Raw genomic sequence first — 19044 nt, forward strand, 5'->3', positions numbered from 1 at the left:
GTGATATAGTAATTTATATAAAAAATATAGCAATTTTACTATATATAGGCCAGCGCTGTATATTCAATTTACCGGACGACGATGAGTTTTAATGTATCCTCACCAACACTGCGACATACTGACGTGATAAATTTTGATGACGTGTCTGTTTTATTAAACGGTTTGCACCTTTCAGTATATTTATCTTATTACATACATTTTCACTAATAGATAACACTTATCAAAATGAGCAAAATTTTAATTTTAATATTCAGAGAAGTATTTTGCTTTTAGCGCAAATACTATGCAAATTCAGACATTATAAAACGTATTAATCAGGTACGTTTTTCTTCACGACTCAAAATTCTATCAATTCAAGCCCAGCCTGTTTATTTAATGATTCGCATTTGGAATTGTTAACTAACGTAAGTCATAGTTAGTTAATTTTCCGGCGCTCTACACGGAAGACCAGTTTAATGCCTCTACAATGCAAAGGTAATTCCCGAACGGAATAATAATAGGTCACTAGTTTTTGTTTTGCAAACTCTCGAGATATGGCGGCGATAAATTCCCGGAGCAAGTTTTCCTATCGGAGAATGAGCTTAATAAACGCGAAAATCTTTAAAGGTCACCTCCTTCCAATTCGCTCGAATTAATTTCAATTTTCGTTCTATGAAGATAAACGAGTGTTACCTGGAACTCGTTGGCCAATTAGACTGCGCTTTCAATTACGAAAAACATGTTTGTTAGCTATTGGTTTGTTGATTCGATATTATCGACATGCAAAATGGTTCTTTTATGCAAACGAACGATCTTATGGCAGCACATATTAGTTCGGCTACCAATAAATAATTTGACATTTATTGTGAAAAAAATGGAACTCTGTTTTATTTGTAGTATTTTGCTAATTACAAAGTACTTTCCCTAGAATATAAAAACAATTTAATTATTTTTAATGAATCTATTATTTAAACCCAGTTTTTTCATTCATATGATAGGAAGTTCTCTTTAACAAGCCATGCATAATCGATCGAAACATATAATAATCAAAAGGATCAATGTTTGGTATATATCACGATATTTCACTTTCAAGCTTCACTTAACTACTTCGTGAAAAATATGCAATACCAATGCAAAATTGCTATTACTTGAAGGTTATATAAAGCCAACACTTACTGCGCTTTGAAAATAGAGATTCTAAAATGTTGTTTTCAACATATTCTGTTTTTTCTACTTCAAAAATCCAACGTAGACTCATTGACAATTTATGGTTACTAGTGATCAGACTGTGGTCGTAATTGAACCACAATTTATCAAATGAATCATGTTTCTCTCATAACAGAGTAAAGGGAATAATTTAAAAGTGATATTTTACTAAAACTTGTTTTCACAGTATTTTCAATATAAATTCAGAAATATATTTCATATATAACATTAATTAAATAATTAAAATAATAAATATCTGTATATTAAATCATATTAAAACAACTATATCAACAACAAACACTCACTATTTTTTTTTAAATGGCATTTAATTAAATCTAATTTCCATTAAGTTTCAATAATAAACAAAGTATTGATAAGTTTAAATTGCTAGATCACTAATCATTATAACAACGTATCATAAATAAGATTATTTTCTGAATAGTAACAACTTCAATCAAATATCATAAAAACATCAATACATGATATTTTCTTATTTCTTACAAATATATATTAAAGAATGATTTTACAATCACTAAATTAACTATTGATTATTCAAAACTTCGGTTTATAAAGTAAATAATCAATATTATTGATACAAAGTTCAAATAATAAAATGTCATATAGTCACATCTTATTGGATTCATCGTAAACTCCTTAATATTTATCAATGTTTTAAAATGTTTACAAATTTACTGTTAATAATTCATAATTTCTTCTCTTCGTAATATGTTCCATCTATGCAAATTATGTATAGAATTTCATTTTAAGTGCTTCATAATTTCATTACCTCATTGATGGATTCATACAGTATTTTATCCATATTTCTCACCTAAAATATATATTAAAAAAACAATAAATACACCAGGCTGATTAAAAGAATAATTTCTTAATATAATCTAATTTTTTAAATAAAATTGCACCGTTCTTTGCTTATTTATTCCAGTCTTCAATCTCATACTTGCAGTTAGTTCATTTTCAAGTTACCTTATATGGTTTTCTACCTTGTTTTATGTCCCACCTGAGAATTAAGAACTCACCAATGAATGGTGAGTATGAATTTTAAATTATTAATAATATTTGCAACATTCATTTTAAATCTTGATAAGAAATCGATTTACTAAAAAAACCTGGGTTGAATCAGAAATTAATACCACTAAAATGTATGGAAAAATCTTAATAACCTTTAAAATTAACTGTAGTACAAATATATAATGTATCTAATGTAACAAAACCATATCAATTACTACCAGTGCTTAAGCAAGAACAATTTTTCTTAGCTGTTCTCTGTTCACCAGACATCAAATTAAATCAAAAGCTGATTTCAAAATTCTAAATATCTTGTAAACAAAGAGGACAGGCGATTCTTGTTCTCAAATTTTGTTAATCTATGTTGGGATGAGGAATAAGATAAGAATTTTCGCATAAGTCGGATTTTTCTTTCACAGCTGTATATAGCTTCCGACAAAACGGACATAATAATTTGTTTTCTTTACAAAAAATGTAACATATAATTTTACGTAATTACACTATTCTTAATAATTTTTTATACAAACTTACCAAAACTCTTTAATAGTTCCAATGTAATGTAAAACTTAGAGATTTGTGAAATAAAATTGGAAGCGATTGAAAATTGCCTACCAGCATTTTGCGATACAACATTACTAGATTTTGAATTTAAAAGTTACGCATCCGTAGTTAATTTACATACAACAGAAACGATGAAAAATCTATGCTGTAACAGTCGGTCTCAGCCTAAAATATTTGTTTATATATTTTGTATCACCGACCCGATGGCTATTCTTGATTGTTTAATAATTTGAGCGCGTGTTTTTTTCATTGGAGTTTATTTATTTGTAAGTTATATTACATAAAAATTTTAGGCCTAAAAATTCTACCTCGATATAAGCGTTACCATGCCAAATTTCACGTCTCCAGGTGCCCCCCTTTTCATTAAAAAGGGAGGCAAAATGTTTGTTAAGCCGATTAATATATAGAATAAGATAGAAGATGAATGATAAGCGTACCAGAAGTTTTTATGTGAAACAACTAGCACTGTCTGACCTATAATAAAAAAAAATTACATAAAATATTATAGTGGATCATTTTTCATTTCCTAACACAGGTTCGGAACCAAATATTTTTTTATTAATCTCTTAGACCGTCAACAATCTGCCCGTGGGCAATAAGTATTATTATATGATTTCAATTATATAATATAACTATCCTGACATGTAGTAGATCACTTCAGTAAATGATTTACTGCACAACTTATAATTTAAATCTTATTTTAGATACTATTCTAACTTATTTTAAAGTCTATCCTAACTTATTCTAAAAACTATTCTAACTTATTCTAGAGATTATTAAATCTCACTCTATTTGTCTATTAATCAGTTCGTATGGCAGTTTGCGTTTGAGCCTACGCACTTCACTGTCATTGCGTACATTTAACTGTTTGGCGAGTGCCATTGGCATCACTAATAGTCTTTCAGCACTAACACTCCGAGCGAGTACAATCCGAATCATACTCGTTATGGGTTCTATGGGAATATCACGCTGAATCACTTTGTTCGACACGTAATATGGAGCATCGACTCACAACACTTTATTCTGAAACCTTAAGTATTGACTAATACAGCAAAATTCTTATTATCTAATGATAATTTAGATTTACGCCCTATCAGGCAATACATTTGGTTTAGTTTAAGCCCAAGCTGTTTGCGTTTTGTAATTGTATCTAATATGTTTTTCCGAACACACATCGATCGAAACGCATTCCCAGATATTTAAGCTCGAACCAAATATAAACTAACAAATAATTTTGAACCTTTTACATGAGACTGAACCTCTTCATTTCGTTTTACATCTTGAGAAACAATATTCAGAAATAGATAGAAAATGTTGCTTAAGAAATGATCATGGACAAACTGTATCATTGTATTAGAAGTAATTGTTAAGATTACAAACAAACATTTATTAACATAAACAAATATAATAACATAAATAATAAACATAATAAACAAATATTTTTAGTCGCAGCACTGAAATGTAGCAAATATCTCTCAAAAAGTTGAAAATATAACATTAAATTGTATAATTACCTTGACGTTAGCTCTATTCTTAATCAAACTTATGACATGTATGACGGTTATCTGGGTCAAAAACGGTCAGTCTGGGATGTATCCTTAAAAAACGTAGGAATTTTATCCCCTTTTATTGGAATGTAGATCATCCCTTCATGTACTGTTAGGAAACATAAGTTTAAATGATGTAAAAAATAACTCACGAAGGGGACTAATGGGACATACAGACATTGTTTTTAAAAGAATAAATTTTTAAAGGCGCATAATAAAATTAAAGAAAATTATTTAAATGTATGTATCTATATGAAATATGGTAGATCAGATATTCAATCCAATAAAATTCATATAACTACTACAATGGATATACAGGTAGAGAAGGATTTACAAGCAAGAACTGTTTGGATATGTGGAAAAAAACATTGTCTACAATAACACATTTGGTCGGGAAGAACTTCACCAGACACATGGAAGAAAAAAATGATAAATGATGGATTCGTGAACAAGCGTGAGATAGATTGTGAATTAACAATTTAGTAGTTGACTTGAACAGTGACTTATATAGTAAAATTGACAGTGACTGAATCAAACTTTCGGGATGTGGACATATGACGCAATGGTAAAAGGAAAAATAAGGAGAAATACAATGATATCAAAATGACTCGACAAGGAATCGTAAGATGGAAACACGGCAACTAGGAAAACAAGAACTAAACGTATAAATGTAAATATGCTCTCTAATGAAAGTAAAATACATTACTTGGATATAAAATTGTCAATTAGGTGGATTAGGCCTCCGGTGGATACATACCACTACAAGACAAAACGCGACTAGAACTTTAACTCATAGGTTGTATGAAAGAGAGTTAATTGTAAATATAATAAAACAATCCGACACTCTAAGCTATTGTGGCTGTTTATTATTATTTTATTTTTAATTATCTGTTTATTATTAATTATCTGTAGTTTAGGTTCCTCGATAATATATGCATTAAATGTACTGTATGTATGTTAAAATAAATTATATTTGATAACATTATTTTTATTTCATTATTTTATTTACATTAGTATTGTGTTATATCAGAATTGATAAATAATATATCAAGAGTCAGGTTTAATGCGACAACATTGCAATGAGTTGACGTCATAAATTTTGATGACGTGGATTGGCAATGGTAATTTTATTGAACAAGCTATATATGTATATGTGTATCATGACTTAATAAATTATGGACGAATATCAACCAGTGGACAATTATTAGTTTAATACTAATTTCCTTGATGGACGTTTTTTTTCAGGTGGGTATGGCTGCCAATAAACTAAACGTCTTTCACTGGCACATCACCGATTCACAAAGCTTTCCCTTGGTGCTACCTAGCGTTCCTCAACTGTCTAAAACAGGTTCCTACAGCCCCGGAGAGACCTACAGTCCTGAAGAGGTAAGAGCCATCGTGGAATTTGCTCGAGTCAGAGGTATCCGAACTATTCTGGAGATGGACGTGCCCGCTCACGTCGGCAACGGTTGGACTTGGGGACCCAAAGAAGGTAATGCCTGGAGAATATCATCTTGATAAAAATATCCGTCAAATTTAATTTCGCCGAGTTAAAACGCTTCTTTATAAAATTAATTACTTCGTCTCCCCCTTCCTCTCGGAGTATACGATCCAAAATGTCAACAGCCGTCGAATTGACCTTTCGACAAAAAGAATCGAATAAGGTCTGTCTAAAAATGAATTTGTTGTTTAAATTATAAGCTTGCCGTGGAACAATATCGACCTACTTTTGTTTTCTTTATCTGCTTATATTATCATCATTATAAACGGAATGAGTTTCGTTGTTTAAATCGCGAGATTATATTAAAAGAGACCGAAATTATATTTCGATATTAAAATTTTCTGGGGCCAATTATTGTTTGTATGTTAGCTGCTTTTCGTGAAAATTGTTAAATAATATAATATACTGGATATAGTTACCATAAAACCATAAAAATTGGAACATGATGTATGACTATCATTCTTACATATTTGTTCTTCTAGCATCATTGTTTTGAATTTCACTATTCTGACTTTCACTGAATTCACTAAAATGTACTGCATTCGACTACTAGATAAGAGATCATTATTTAAGTGATTACCGTATTTTACTATCGATGTACTAAATTTCATGGTATAGAAATTCGGTATACTCAGTGATTCTTTTACCCCTAATATTGGGAAAACCGTTATTCCAAGTTATCATTCCAAGTTAAAGTCGTATTTTTTTTCGATTGCATGAATTTCATCATGCAGCCCGGGGCACCACAAGATTCCCCACTAGCCCCAATATTGATTAATATCTACAAACCTTATATCCCTAAAGTTGAAACAGATGCTGTTTTGTTTCTACGCTCTCGATCATGCAAACACATACGTCTAAAAGTCCAAGACAATTAAGTATAAACTCAAATTGCTGAAACTAGTCGTTGCCCACTAACTTTGTCTCTATAGTGACTTAAAACTAGGTACTTATCTAGAAAAATCCATCGACTCTTACTTAATCAATTACCCATACTAATAAAATTAAATTAAATAAAAGTTAGTAGCGCTTTCCAGTGATTTTACTATTTAGGATCACATGGTTTGGTTCATTTAAGTTTGAGTCCTAGTTCAGTCTTATCCAAGAGTTGCAGCACTTCGTCATTAATATGGGAGTGGAGTCTTTCCTCATGCCTTGTTGCGAATCTCTATGACAGTTGGAATCCGAAGGTCTCGGTGTAAGTAATTGTTCCTATAGTATGTGAGTGTTTTCACAATTCTTCTCAGGACACTATTATACTTGTAATACTGAAATACTTGTAATATGTAGATATTTCTTCGTGTAGAATATCCGCATAACTAAATTCCATCGGTCCATATAGATTTCGGTATTTGATTGTACAATAGCAACGTATCATATACGAACAGTTCAAATTTTCCGCCAAATAATCAATACACTTTTGGTATTTTATTTCGAGATATTTTCTTTTCTTTTTGATATAATCATTCCAATGAAGTTTTGCACTAACATTCATCCCAAGGTACTTAGCGTTGTTGCTGCATGAGAAAATAGTGGTATTTATATTTATTGGTATATGAACAGTTTGATTGTAGGTAAATTCAATATTCACTGATTTACTCTCTCTTAATTTTATTCTCAATCTCTGTGTCCACTTATTTATATTATCACTTGAGTGTTGCAGTTTTCCGGTTACTTCTTCGCTGTTGTCCCCAACAGCAAGTATCGCAGTATTATCAACGAATGTAGACACGAACATTTTTTATTTGTGGAATGTCATATGTATAGAGTAGGTACAGAACAGGACACTGCCTTGTGGTGCAAAATTGGTTCGAAAATAAGATGTTGCATATGACTCTGGATACACATAATAAGTCAAAAGTAACTAAATATATAAAGAGGCAGATGTCATTAGTTCTGAGTTTATAAACACAACCATCAATTCCCACTCTTCTACCACAATCTCATGCTGCACAATTTGCGACCAACCAATAATTACCAACTAGTAATTAAAAAAGCTCTGCATTCAACCAAAGCTCATCATAGCTCTTTCTCCCAAGTTCTCCTGTCCATGAATTAATAAAAGCCAATTCTTTGAGTTCCCTACTATAATCCTGATTACAAACAGTAAATTGAACAAGATCCGAATAATAAAACCCACCAAAAACATTAAATTGAATCTATACACTAGAATTCTCGTAAAAAAAATGTTTTCATCGTTCTTTACAATTTCCCACAAAAAGTGCTTTATTGTTGCTAGGTAATTAGTGAACGTTATATGTTTATACGTTGATCTACATTGTATTCAGTCAAAACATGTGGGGCTTTTTTCCCAAGTTTTCCATTTTTCTGCACTGGTGCAAGCGCTTTGAAATAAATATTCGAGCTGCTCCTAGCTGAGTTGCGTTGACGCCAGCAAAGCTTGGAATTTCACATCTTCAAACTATCTATATATATAATAACCATATGAGTCACGACTCAAACTAGTCGACTGAAATCAGTCGAATGAAACAATCGATAATCATTTTTGTTCGATAGTTCCCAACGCTAAAATTAACTAAATATAAACTCTCTTTTTTTTCTGTCAACTTTCAACTAGTTTTCATACGTGCTACACAAATCATAAGAATATACAAAAAGGAAATTGATCGAAGTTTAGTTCTTGAAATCAGCAAAATGAATTGGCATATACTTTTTACGGTACTTGAACGTTTTATATTATTTAAAAAAAGCTTTATAAAGTACACACAGAATACAATAGAGAAATCAAATTGTGAAATTATCAGTGATCGATTACTCAATCTCTTAGTTTAACCTTCAAGTTTCAACAACTGAAAGTTTTGAAAACAACTCGTCTTCTAAATATATTAGTATAAAGTTATTTTCACAATATGATTGACTATTTGGGTGATGGTATAAGGGATTTGTTTGCAATAAAAGGTCAGTGGAAAGCTCATTTCCGTAGAGTATTCTATAAAAATGCAAAAATTAAGTCATACGCCTAATATTTTCTTATCTTATTGTCGTATGAAAAAATGGGCTTGTTTATTTTCAATATTGTTTCAAGTAAATGTCTTAAAGTAAAAGTTTAATAAGAATTCACATTATTTCAATATTACTGTGGAAACGTAAACAAGGACAACAGAAGTACAACGAATCCAATATGCAAACATCAGAAACTCATTATTGTACCTAAAACAAATGTATAAGCTGATGTGTCAGCAAGAGCAAATCAGTTCTTACTTTTTTGAAGATAAAGTCTATATAGACGATCTTATTTTTAAGAAATAAATTCCCAAATTTTTCCACATCTGATAGTTCTGGTTTCCAGCGTTCAATTAATTAGCGTTAGGAACTATCGACAAAAATAGTCGAAACATTTGATAGTCAAAAAAGTAGTCGAATGAAAATTGTAATTACTATTTCAGTAAGGACAAACTAGTCGACTGAAAGTAGTCGATAGTCATTTTCTTTAGATAGTCCCCAACGCTAGAATTAACTAAATACACCCTTTTTTCTTTAGATGTACCTTGTTTTATATTAAGATTGGAATACTAGCCACTGCAACTAGTTTTCATTGATGCTAGAGAAATTGTATATTAAAAATTAGAAATTCATTTCCTTTCCTCGCATATCAAAAACCACCAAACAGTTCGACGATTTTTCCGTATAAATCCAGTCTACTGTACGAACCGTTTCACTATATGTTTAATATAAAACCCTGACTTCAAATAAAGAACCAGAAATACGTTTCCCGTTCAAAAAAAAAATATAAATGTAGATTAAGTTTCGCGACCGGGAACAAATAAAACTAAACATCATAGATAAATGGACGGATATTTGACGTCGTTTTTTCTTTGTGTTATTGGAGTAAACTCTCCGGTCATGATTTATTTCAGGTTTAGGGGACTTAGCGGTGTGCGTAAACGAGCGACCTTGGAGTTTATATTGCGGAGAACCCCCCTGTGGACAACTCAATCCCGAAAATCCGAACGTGTACGATGTGCTAGAAAAAATCTACAGGTAAATAAAATTAGGCGTTAAAATGCCAATTTATTAAATAATGGCCATAAGTTTAATATTATGACATATAGTCTATCCAAAGTGGTAGTGAATCGTCACGTCACCTCAATTTATGACGTCAAACCGTCGCATCAACTCTGAGTTTTAATTTATTTTGGTTTTGACATATAACAAAATTCTACTCCAAATAAAATAATGAAACATATAATTTATTTTAACATCATAGTACATCTAATGCATATATTATCGAATAATTTAAATTACAGTTAATTATACAGCCACTATAGTTTATAGGTTATAGTTGTTTCATTATATTTACATTGAACTCACTTCAACATCACCCATGAGGTAGAGTTTTTGGCGCCTATTTTTATTATGTAGTGGTATCCCCTGGAGGCATAATTCGCATTCGCATAATTAACAATTGTATATCCATTTAATGTATTTTACTTTCATTAGAGAGCATCTTTACCTTTTTACATTTAGTCCACGTTTCCTTCGATGGTGTTTCCAAACTTAACAAAATCACTTTGATATCACTATATTTTTTATTTCTTATGTTACTACCTGTGTACACCATTTTTGATTAAATAAATCACTCTATTCTCCGTGATCAAATCTGGAGAATACGGTGGATGAGGAAGCAATTCGGAGCCCAATTTATGGATTTTTGCTATCGTTTTCACTGACTTGTGACACGGCGCATTGTCTTGATGAAGTAGCACTTTCTTTTTCTTAAAATGCGGCCGTTTTTCGGCGATTTCAACCTTCAAACTGTCCAATAATGCTATGTAATAGTCGCTGTTGATGGTCCTTCCTTTTTCAAGGTAGTCAATGGAAATTATTCCATGCTTATCCCAAAATACAGACACCATAACCTTGCCAGCCGACTGTTGCGTTTTCCAATTCGAATGACTGTCGATTGGACTTAGGAGTGAAATGATGAAGCCATGTTTCATCCATTGTCACATATCGATGCAAAAATTCAAGTTTGTTACGTTAAACATGGCCAAACAACCCTACTAATATTACACATATATACTAAATTATTAACCTATGACTTTGTGATTGTTATAATAGATACAATTTTCACATCAACTATTTTTATATCAACGCTGAAAGACTGATGTAAAAATTATCAAATTCTTCCTAAAATATATGTAGAATTTAATATTATTTTAACAAATTTAACATTTATCAGTAAAACTGCTGTAAAAGAATCCTCCAGATAATTGAAACCAAATTAACAGGGAAAATGAAATTCGATATCGATTCGCCATTTTCGTCATATCCGATTTCGTTGTATTGTATTTATTTCTAGACAAGAAAATGCATAACATTTTTACGTTGACAATTTCTCGGTAATGGCTCTTTAAACAAATCCACCAATTTTATTGAGTCGTTCCTAAAAATACGACAATTTTCAGTCGAAATATTTTTCGAGTACTCATATCGATACTGTGTCTATATATGGTACAGTACATTGTATTTATATTCAATTTAAAATAACTCAGTCAAAAGTAATTGCGCTTAAAAATTAAAATTCCTAAAGGTTATATCGGCATATTTTATTATATTATTTCTGAAAAAAATCAATCAAGCACTACGAATTTGTGTTAAAGCAAAGCATCTCATCTCTGTTCTTCCACTGTGAATTTATTTCTTGCATTTGTCACAGGCTTCAAGTACACTCAAGTGAGTGTTTTTTATTGCCTATGGTCACCTAGTCTATTTTTTTGTCATTGTCATTTTCTCAAGGATTTGACATACATGTTCTGCTTTTATTTCAGATAATATCCTATTATTCTTTTTTACAGTTTAAAGAATATGTCATTAAATTAACTTTTAAATAAGCTAACACATTAGGTCTCTAAAATGTTTCACACCTATCAGATATATAGAAGATAAACAAAATAATACCTACACGTGCTATATAGTATATATTGTTCTGTAAATAAGACAACGCGTATGTAATGCTCAGTTTATATGCTAAATCTTGTAGGTTATATTTCAGTGTATTAAAACTTTGTTCTGAAAGTAGCTGAATTGTTCAAAGTTTCACTGACGACAGTATCCATTGTAATGATAACATACACAATACCTGGTAGAACATCATCGAAGAAGATAAATAATAGGTGAAACCCGAAAATTGACTGACAGAGACCGACGAACAGTAAAAAGTGTTGTGTCCAGACAATATAAAATTGCCGCGGAAAATGTGACAGCAGAACTCACTTGTGTAATACTATTTCGACAAAAACAGTACGGCAGGACTCAACAAAGATAACTTTCATGGAAGAGTTGCAATTGTGAGACTCTTTATAACGGTAGCTGCGAAAGAGGTGGTATGGTCCAACGTATCATCGTTCGCATTATTTTCTACAAACAGGGGTTTAAGTATAGAGAACCCCAAAAGAAACCTACGATCTGAATGGTTTCTACAGAAAATTGTGGTGGAGGTTCCATTTTGATTTCAACAGAAATATCGTAGTATTCAGATAGTTCTCTCTTTCGCATCACTGGGCAGATTACTGGGAATTAATTAATCTCAACATTCTCAATGATAAAGTTCTTACTATTACTAACATATTGCTGCTAAACACTAACATATTCCAATATAACAATGCACCAATGCAAACAACCAAAGAGGTACAGTCTTGGTTTGAGGAGTATCATATTATAATCAAACATCTTTCCTGGTCAATTACAACATCCCGTTGGAAACTATTAATTCACTATACTAATCAATTATGTAAAGACCTGCAGCGTTTTAAAACTTTATAAAAGAATCTTAACACCTTATTAGTAGAGAAATATTGTGTATAACTAAAGTGTTCATATTAAATTGTCCATCTCTGTCATCTAAAAGGAAAAAGAAGGCAATCAAACAATCAATAAACATAGCTATCGTTGTGCCACAACAATTCGTTTATTTTTTTTCAATACCAAAAATTAATGTATTTCTCGGTCATACTAACGGGTACATTGAAAAGCCAAAGGCATAACACATAGATGGCGCTACCAGAATTAAATATATATGTTTTTTGATCAGGCCTAACCCTCGCAAGATGCGTGTATAAGTGGCAACTGTCGGATCATTAGTTTGTGAATTATAGCATTTTGAGTGAAGCAACTTTTGTTATTGTGAAAAAAAAATATAAAAAGGAATTTCACGTGTTGATAAAATATTGCTTTTTGAAGGGAAATAATACAGTTGAAGCAAAAAATTGGCTTGATGCCGAGTTTCCGGACACTGCCTCGGGAAAATCACCCATCAAGGATTGGTACGGTAAGTTTAGACATGGAGAAATGAGCACCGAAGACGGTGAACACAGTGGATGCCCAAAAGAGGTTGTTACCGACAAAAACATTAAAAAATCCACAAAATGATTTTGAATGACCGTAAATTGAAATTGAATTGAAAACAGCAGACACTCTAAAGATATCAATTGACCGTGTACATCATATCATTCACGACGCGAGCTCACTTTTGACCAAAAACAATAACGAGTTGATGATTCAGAGCCGAAGTCCAATCGACAGTCATCCGGGTGGACTGCACACGATCAACCCGCCCCAAAACGTGGGAAAACTACTTGAAACTACCTACCTTGAAAAGGAAAGACATTTGAAGAAAAAGAAAGTGCTGCTTCACCAAGATAATGCACCGTCTCACAAGTCAGTAAAAACGATGGCAAAAATCCATGAATTGGACTTCGAATTGCTTCCTCATCCACCTTATTCTCCAGATCTGGTCTCTAGCAACTATTTCCTATTCGCAGATATCAAAAAAATGCTCGCTGAGAAGAAATTTTCGTTGAATGAAGAGGTGATCGCTAAAACAGAGTCCTATTTTGAAGCAAAAGACAAGTCGTACTATAAAAATGCCACCGAAAAGTTAGAGGGTCGCTATGATCGTTATATCACCCTTGAAGAGAACTATGTTGAATTAAAAAGCTAATTCTGCCAAAAAAATGTGTTTTACTATGATAGGCCGGGGACTCTTCAATTGTGTTATATATAAATAAAAAATACACTCGGCGAAATCACAACGCTATCAACATCGATAACATTACGAGTCACATTGAATCATTAAATGTGCTTGAAACAGCTTTAGATGAATGAATATTAGCGGCCTAAAGATCGGTGGAAATTGGAAAATGCAAATAGAAAGAAAATGTCTTTAAGAGATTTCCCTCCGACTGGAAGCTGTTACGCAACAATAACAGATTTTAATTCCGTCAAATTCACTCGGAATATTAATTTTTAATTATTATGCGGTCCGGGGCCGATTTTCATAAAATTCTTTTAGTGGAGAACGATTTGCAAGTTTAATTTCGGACGGTATCGGCGAAAATTCCGTAAGCCGCGATATAAAATTGAAAAAGCTTACAATGCCGTTACAGAACTAGATTTCCGCGATGCGATAACAGATGAAGTTGTCTTCCTATTGAGAACGAGAGATTTATTCGTAAATAAGGAGGGAATAAAACAAAATAAGAGTGGATTTTAAAAGATCCTGGGAAAAATCTACGATTAATTTTTTACATGCTGAATCAGTACTTCGTGCTTAAATCACGTGGTTTCAAAAATTACTCTAACCTCAAGAACTGTGAGTTTTAAGGGTGCGTTATTAAAGCAAATTAACGGTAGTATTACAACGCTTTGAATATGTGAGTGTTAACACTATTGGTGACACAATTGAACGATTTTATAGGTATATAACAAATATCTATACCTTGAAGAAAAAGAGATAACGTATTGGTGCTATCAGCCATCGAAAAAGCCTATAAAGATAAAAATAAGTCCGCTCAGGTATATTCTTACACTTATCCTAAGCTTTGGTAAAGGTTTATTATTATTCTAATCATTATTATTCATTATTATTCTTATCCGCAAAATTCAGAAAATGTTATCAAAGCAACACGCTAAAAACAATACAACACAACACTGTTAAAAATCAGCCAGAAAGTTTAAAGTGAAGCAAGAGGAAACTGAAGCTATAAAAAAAGAATTTAAAACATGGGTCAATTTTTTACCTACTTTATATGTGTGGCACACTACAAATAACTACATTTGCTGATGATACTGTTGGATACAATAGCGAAGAAACAGTCAGAAAATTATGACAGGCCACTCACAATATAGCTGGACCTACACATCTACAATAACAGTTGACGAAATCAAGTTAGCATATATGGCAACAACGCTAAGTACCATGGGATAAATCTCGATAAAAAATTCCGTTAGAAGGAGCACATAAAAAAACTGAACTAAAATGCATAATCCAGCGTGCTATGATATGCTGTGATTTCACTATTTGGTACTTACTATGGTAATGATTACTATGATTACTATGGTAACACCATTTATAAGCTCTGAACAGCCAGATTATTTGTAGACTGACAGTTAGCATGTGTTACAATTTTCATTACAAACCAATACCCTTGTTGGACAGCGTGTTATTGATGAAAAAAGTGAAAAAAATTGTTTTGAGAGTTAATAAAATTGAGATAGGTGTTGAGCTGTTGTTATAACTGATGCATTAAATATAGAAAGGAGTTCTTGGTTCAATACACAAGTGTTGATATAACTAACAAAAATTTGTATACTGGTATAATCAATTTTATTAATTAAATTGGCATTTTTCATAATTTTTTAACATATTATTCACCATTAGCTATGAAATATCTGGTGACATTAAAAATCAAAATTGAAAGAAGGATACTTTTTTTGACAAAAAAAATCGTCTGATATTTGCCTTCAAATAACTCACATAAACATTAAAAGAAATTAAAACTAACATAAGTGGTGTTAAATCACATGATCAAGGGGGCCAAATCTGAAAAATGTTCATGCAATAATTGTTTTATCAACTATATGTTCAATTTTAACGATCACATGCGTTGTTCAAAATTTCTTTGGAGAGCTCGCACATTTAACAATAAATCCAAATATTGTGCAATTAGGACACTCTTTATACAGGAAAACAGACTGAAATTTGTTTACAATTTTCTGCATGAGTTATTTACTTCATAAGACAAAAACTTTTTTACTTCATCATTGACAAAAATTTATACATTTGTATTTGCGCATAAATCTATTTAATTAATTAATTTCGCATTTTTCATAATTTTTGAAATGTGATTCGCCATTAGCTATCATTTCTCTTATCTATCTAGTAACATTATTTATTAAAATTAGAAAAAGAATATACTTATTAAATAACCTGTTTGACATTTGCCTTCAACTCTATAACAATATCAACTGGTGTTAAATCGCATGATCGCGGGGGCCATGCGGTAATTATATCATGAACTATATGTCCGTTTTCGAAAAAGTAAGGCCCCCATTTTTAACGATCACGTATGGGTGCTCTATACATCAAGCATGGTAAATTTTCAATACTAAACTATTCAAATTGTTATATTTTAGTATAGGAGGTATCCAACAGTTGCCGGTAAATCCAAATATTGTATATTTGTTCCAAGAGTAGTTTCTTAAGAAAATAGTAGCTGGTATACAGCTCACATATTAAAAATTATAAAGTTAAATATTTTCTTAGTTAGGCTTGAGTGGGATGTTATAATTGAAATAAGTGTTGATATATGTATAAATTTGTACATTTGTATTTGCGCAAAAATCTATTTTATCAATTAATTAATTTGGCATTTTTCATAATTTTTAAAATGTGATTCGCCATTAGCTATCATTTCTCTTATCTATCTAGTAACATTATTTATTAAAATTAGAAAAATAATATACTTATTAAATAACCTGTTTGACATTTGCCTTTAACTCTATAACAATATCAACTGGTGTTAAATCGCATGATCGTGGGGGCCATGCGGTAATTATATCATGAACTATATGTCCGTTTTCGAAAAACTAAGACCCCCATTTTTAACGATCACGTATGGGTGCTCTATACATCAAGCATGGTAAATTTTCAATACTAAACTATTCAAACTGTTATATTTTAATATAGAAGGTTTCCAACAGTTGCCGGTAAATCCAAATATTGTATATTTGTTCCAAGAGTAGTTTCTTAATAGTAAGCTAATAGAAAATAGTAGCTGGTATACAGCTCACATATTAAAAATTATAAAGTTAAATATTTTCTTAGTTAGGCTTGAGTGGGATGTTATAATTGAAATAAGTGTTGATATATGTATAAATTTGTACATTTGTATTTGCGCAAAAATCTATTTTATCAATTAATTAATTTGGCATTTTTCATAATTTTTAAAATGTGATTCGCCATTAGCTATCATTTCTCTTATCTATCTAGTAACATTATTTATTAAAATTAGAAAAATAATATACTTATTAAATAACCTGTTTGACATTTGCCTTCAACTCTATAACAATATCAACTGGTGTTAAATCGCATGATCGAGGGGGCCATGCGGTAATTATATCATGAACTATATGTCCGTTTTCGAAAAAGTAAGACCCCCATTTTTAACGATCACGTATGGGTGCTCTAAACATCAAGCATGGCAAATTTTCAATACTAAACTATTCAAACTGTTATATTTTAGTATAGGAGGTTTCCAACAGTTGCCGGTAAATCCAAATATTGTGGATTTGTTCCAAGAGTAATTTCTTAAGAAAATAGTAGCTGGTATACAGTTGACATCTTAAAAATTATAAAGTTAAATATTTTCTTAGTTAGGCTTGAGTGGGATGTGATATATAATTGAAATAAGTGTTGTTATATGTATAAATTTTTACATTTGTATTTGTGTATAAATGAATTTTATTAATTAGTTAATTTGGCATTTTGCATAATTATTTAAGATATTAGTCGCCATTAAACATAATTTTCCCAACTATCTCGTAACATATTAAAACTAAAAAAAAAATGCTTCTTTCTAAAGACGTAAACGTAAAATAAATATAGTAAGTGCAACATGGATTCCCATTCTACTCCCAAGTTTTTTTGTGTATCTTTGTACCTCATATCATCCGTTATCATATTACAAAATTACTTCATATCATGTTTTTACCTATAATCGTTCTTCAGACTCATCTCTAATGAAATCTTTTATCAATGATCTTCTCCAATGAATTTCTCCGATAATCTCTCTCGGAAAATGAGCTCACAAAACCAATATTTTTGTTTGCTTCTGACCCTCAAGACGATACAACACATCTATTAACATTTCTGTACTAAATATATATTTAAAGTTATCTCACAAGAATAATGAATAAACTGAAATTGAATTAAACTCACAGTACGACGGGCGTAAAACAATTTTATTCTAATATTAAATGTTTCCTCAGGGACCTTCTGGAATTGACCGAAGAAACTGAAATATTCCACATCGGAGGCGACGAAGTTAACCTCGAATGTTGGGCCCAGCACCTGCAAAAATCCAACACGCCGAGCAACTACAGTGACTTGCACGATCTGTGGGGTGAGTTCACCCTGAAGGCCCTGGCCAGGTTACAGCGCGCCAACGGAGGCGAAAAGATACCCCAGGTTATTGTGTGGTCGAGCAAACTGAGCAAAAGACCATATATTACGAAATATTTAGACAGGGTGAGTGTAACATTCATTTTAATATTACACGTTTCGAATTTACTGTTTCGGGGGTAGAGGCACGCATTTTTTCCTTCGGTCTGATTTATGTTCGCGTTATTTTTTATCAGAATGTAGGCCTTTGTTTTGTAGTATAGCTAAAAGGTGGCATTTATAAGTTATTTAGATTTAAAAATATGACCCACTATATATATGGCGTTCACTAAACATTCTATATATTGAAATATTTTGGCTTGGATTGATTAAAGATTATGATATATATAAATCATAAAGTGGGAAAGGATTTAAAACACAAAACTATTAATTTACTTTAAAAACTGTTTTATTCAAAGAAAGAAGAGGCGACTTGTTGAACGGCGATAAAAAAAGACACTAAAGGTTTTGTCTATAACAATACAAGTTATAAAAACCCTTTACGACGTCTATTTTTAAATATCTCACTAATTACAACATTCTTAACACATGGTCCCACAGATTACAGTATAGTCCGTAGCCAATGCAGTACCAATCGCATACATGATATATGCATAATACCTTTAACAGGTCAATTGAAAAGTCCCCAGCCTTCCATAGTAAAACACATTTTTTTGACAAAATTATTTTTTTTGTTCAACATAATTCTCTTCACGGGCGATACACTGATTATAGCAACCCTCCAACTTTTCGATGCCATT

At 31.5% G+C, this 19044-nt stretch overlaps 2 protein-coding genes across 7 annotated transcripts in view; one reads left to right on the forward strand and one right to left on the reverse strand.

Annotated features, from left to right (window-relative positions):
- Positions 1 to 19044, forward strand: part of Fdl (fused lobes) — a 219364-nt gene that overhangs the window by 187152 nt on the left and 13168 nt on the right. For all 6 annotated transcript variants that reach the window (XM_076412442.1, XM_076412444.1, XM_076412446.1 and 3 more), the window contains 3 exons: positions 5565 to 5811; positions 9699 to 9822; positions 18112 to 18370. In XM_076412442.1, the coding sequence (XP_076268557.1) occupies positions 5565 to 5811; positions 9699 to 9822; positions 18112 to 18370 (630 nt within the window). The remainder of the gene's footprint in view (positions 1 to 5564; positions 5812 to 9698; positions 9823 to 18111; positions 18371 to 19044) is intronic.
- s-cup (spermiogenesis-related protein stanley-cup) overlaps positions 1 to 19044 on the reverse strand; it is a 106791-nt gene that overhangs the window by 67324 nt on the left and 20423 nt on the right. The gene's annotated exons all lie outside the window — the stretch shown is intronic.

Source organism: Rhynchophorus ferrugineus, unplaced genomic scaffold, assembly GCF_030347505.1.
Source record: "Rhynchophorus ferrugineus isolate W39M unplaced genomic scaffold, kcgeb_rfMv2 rfM8, whole genome shotgun sequence".
NCBI classification, from domain to species: Eukaryota; Metazoa; Arthropoda; class Insecta; order Coleoptera; family Curculionidae; genus Rhynchophorus; species Rhynchophorus ferrugineus.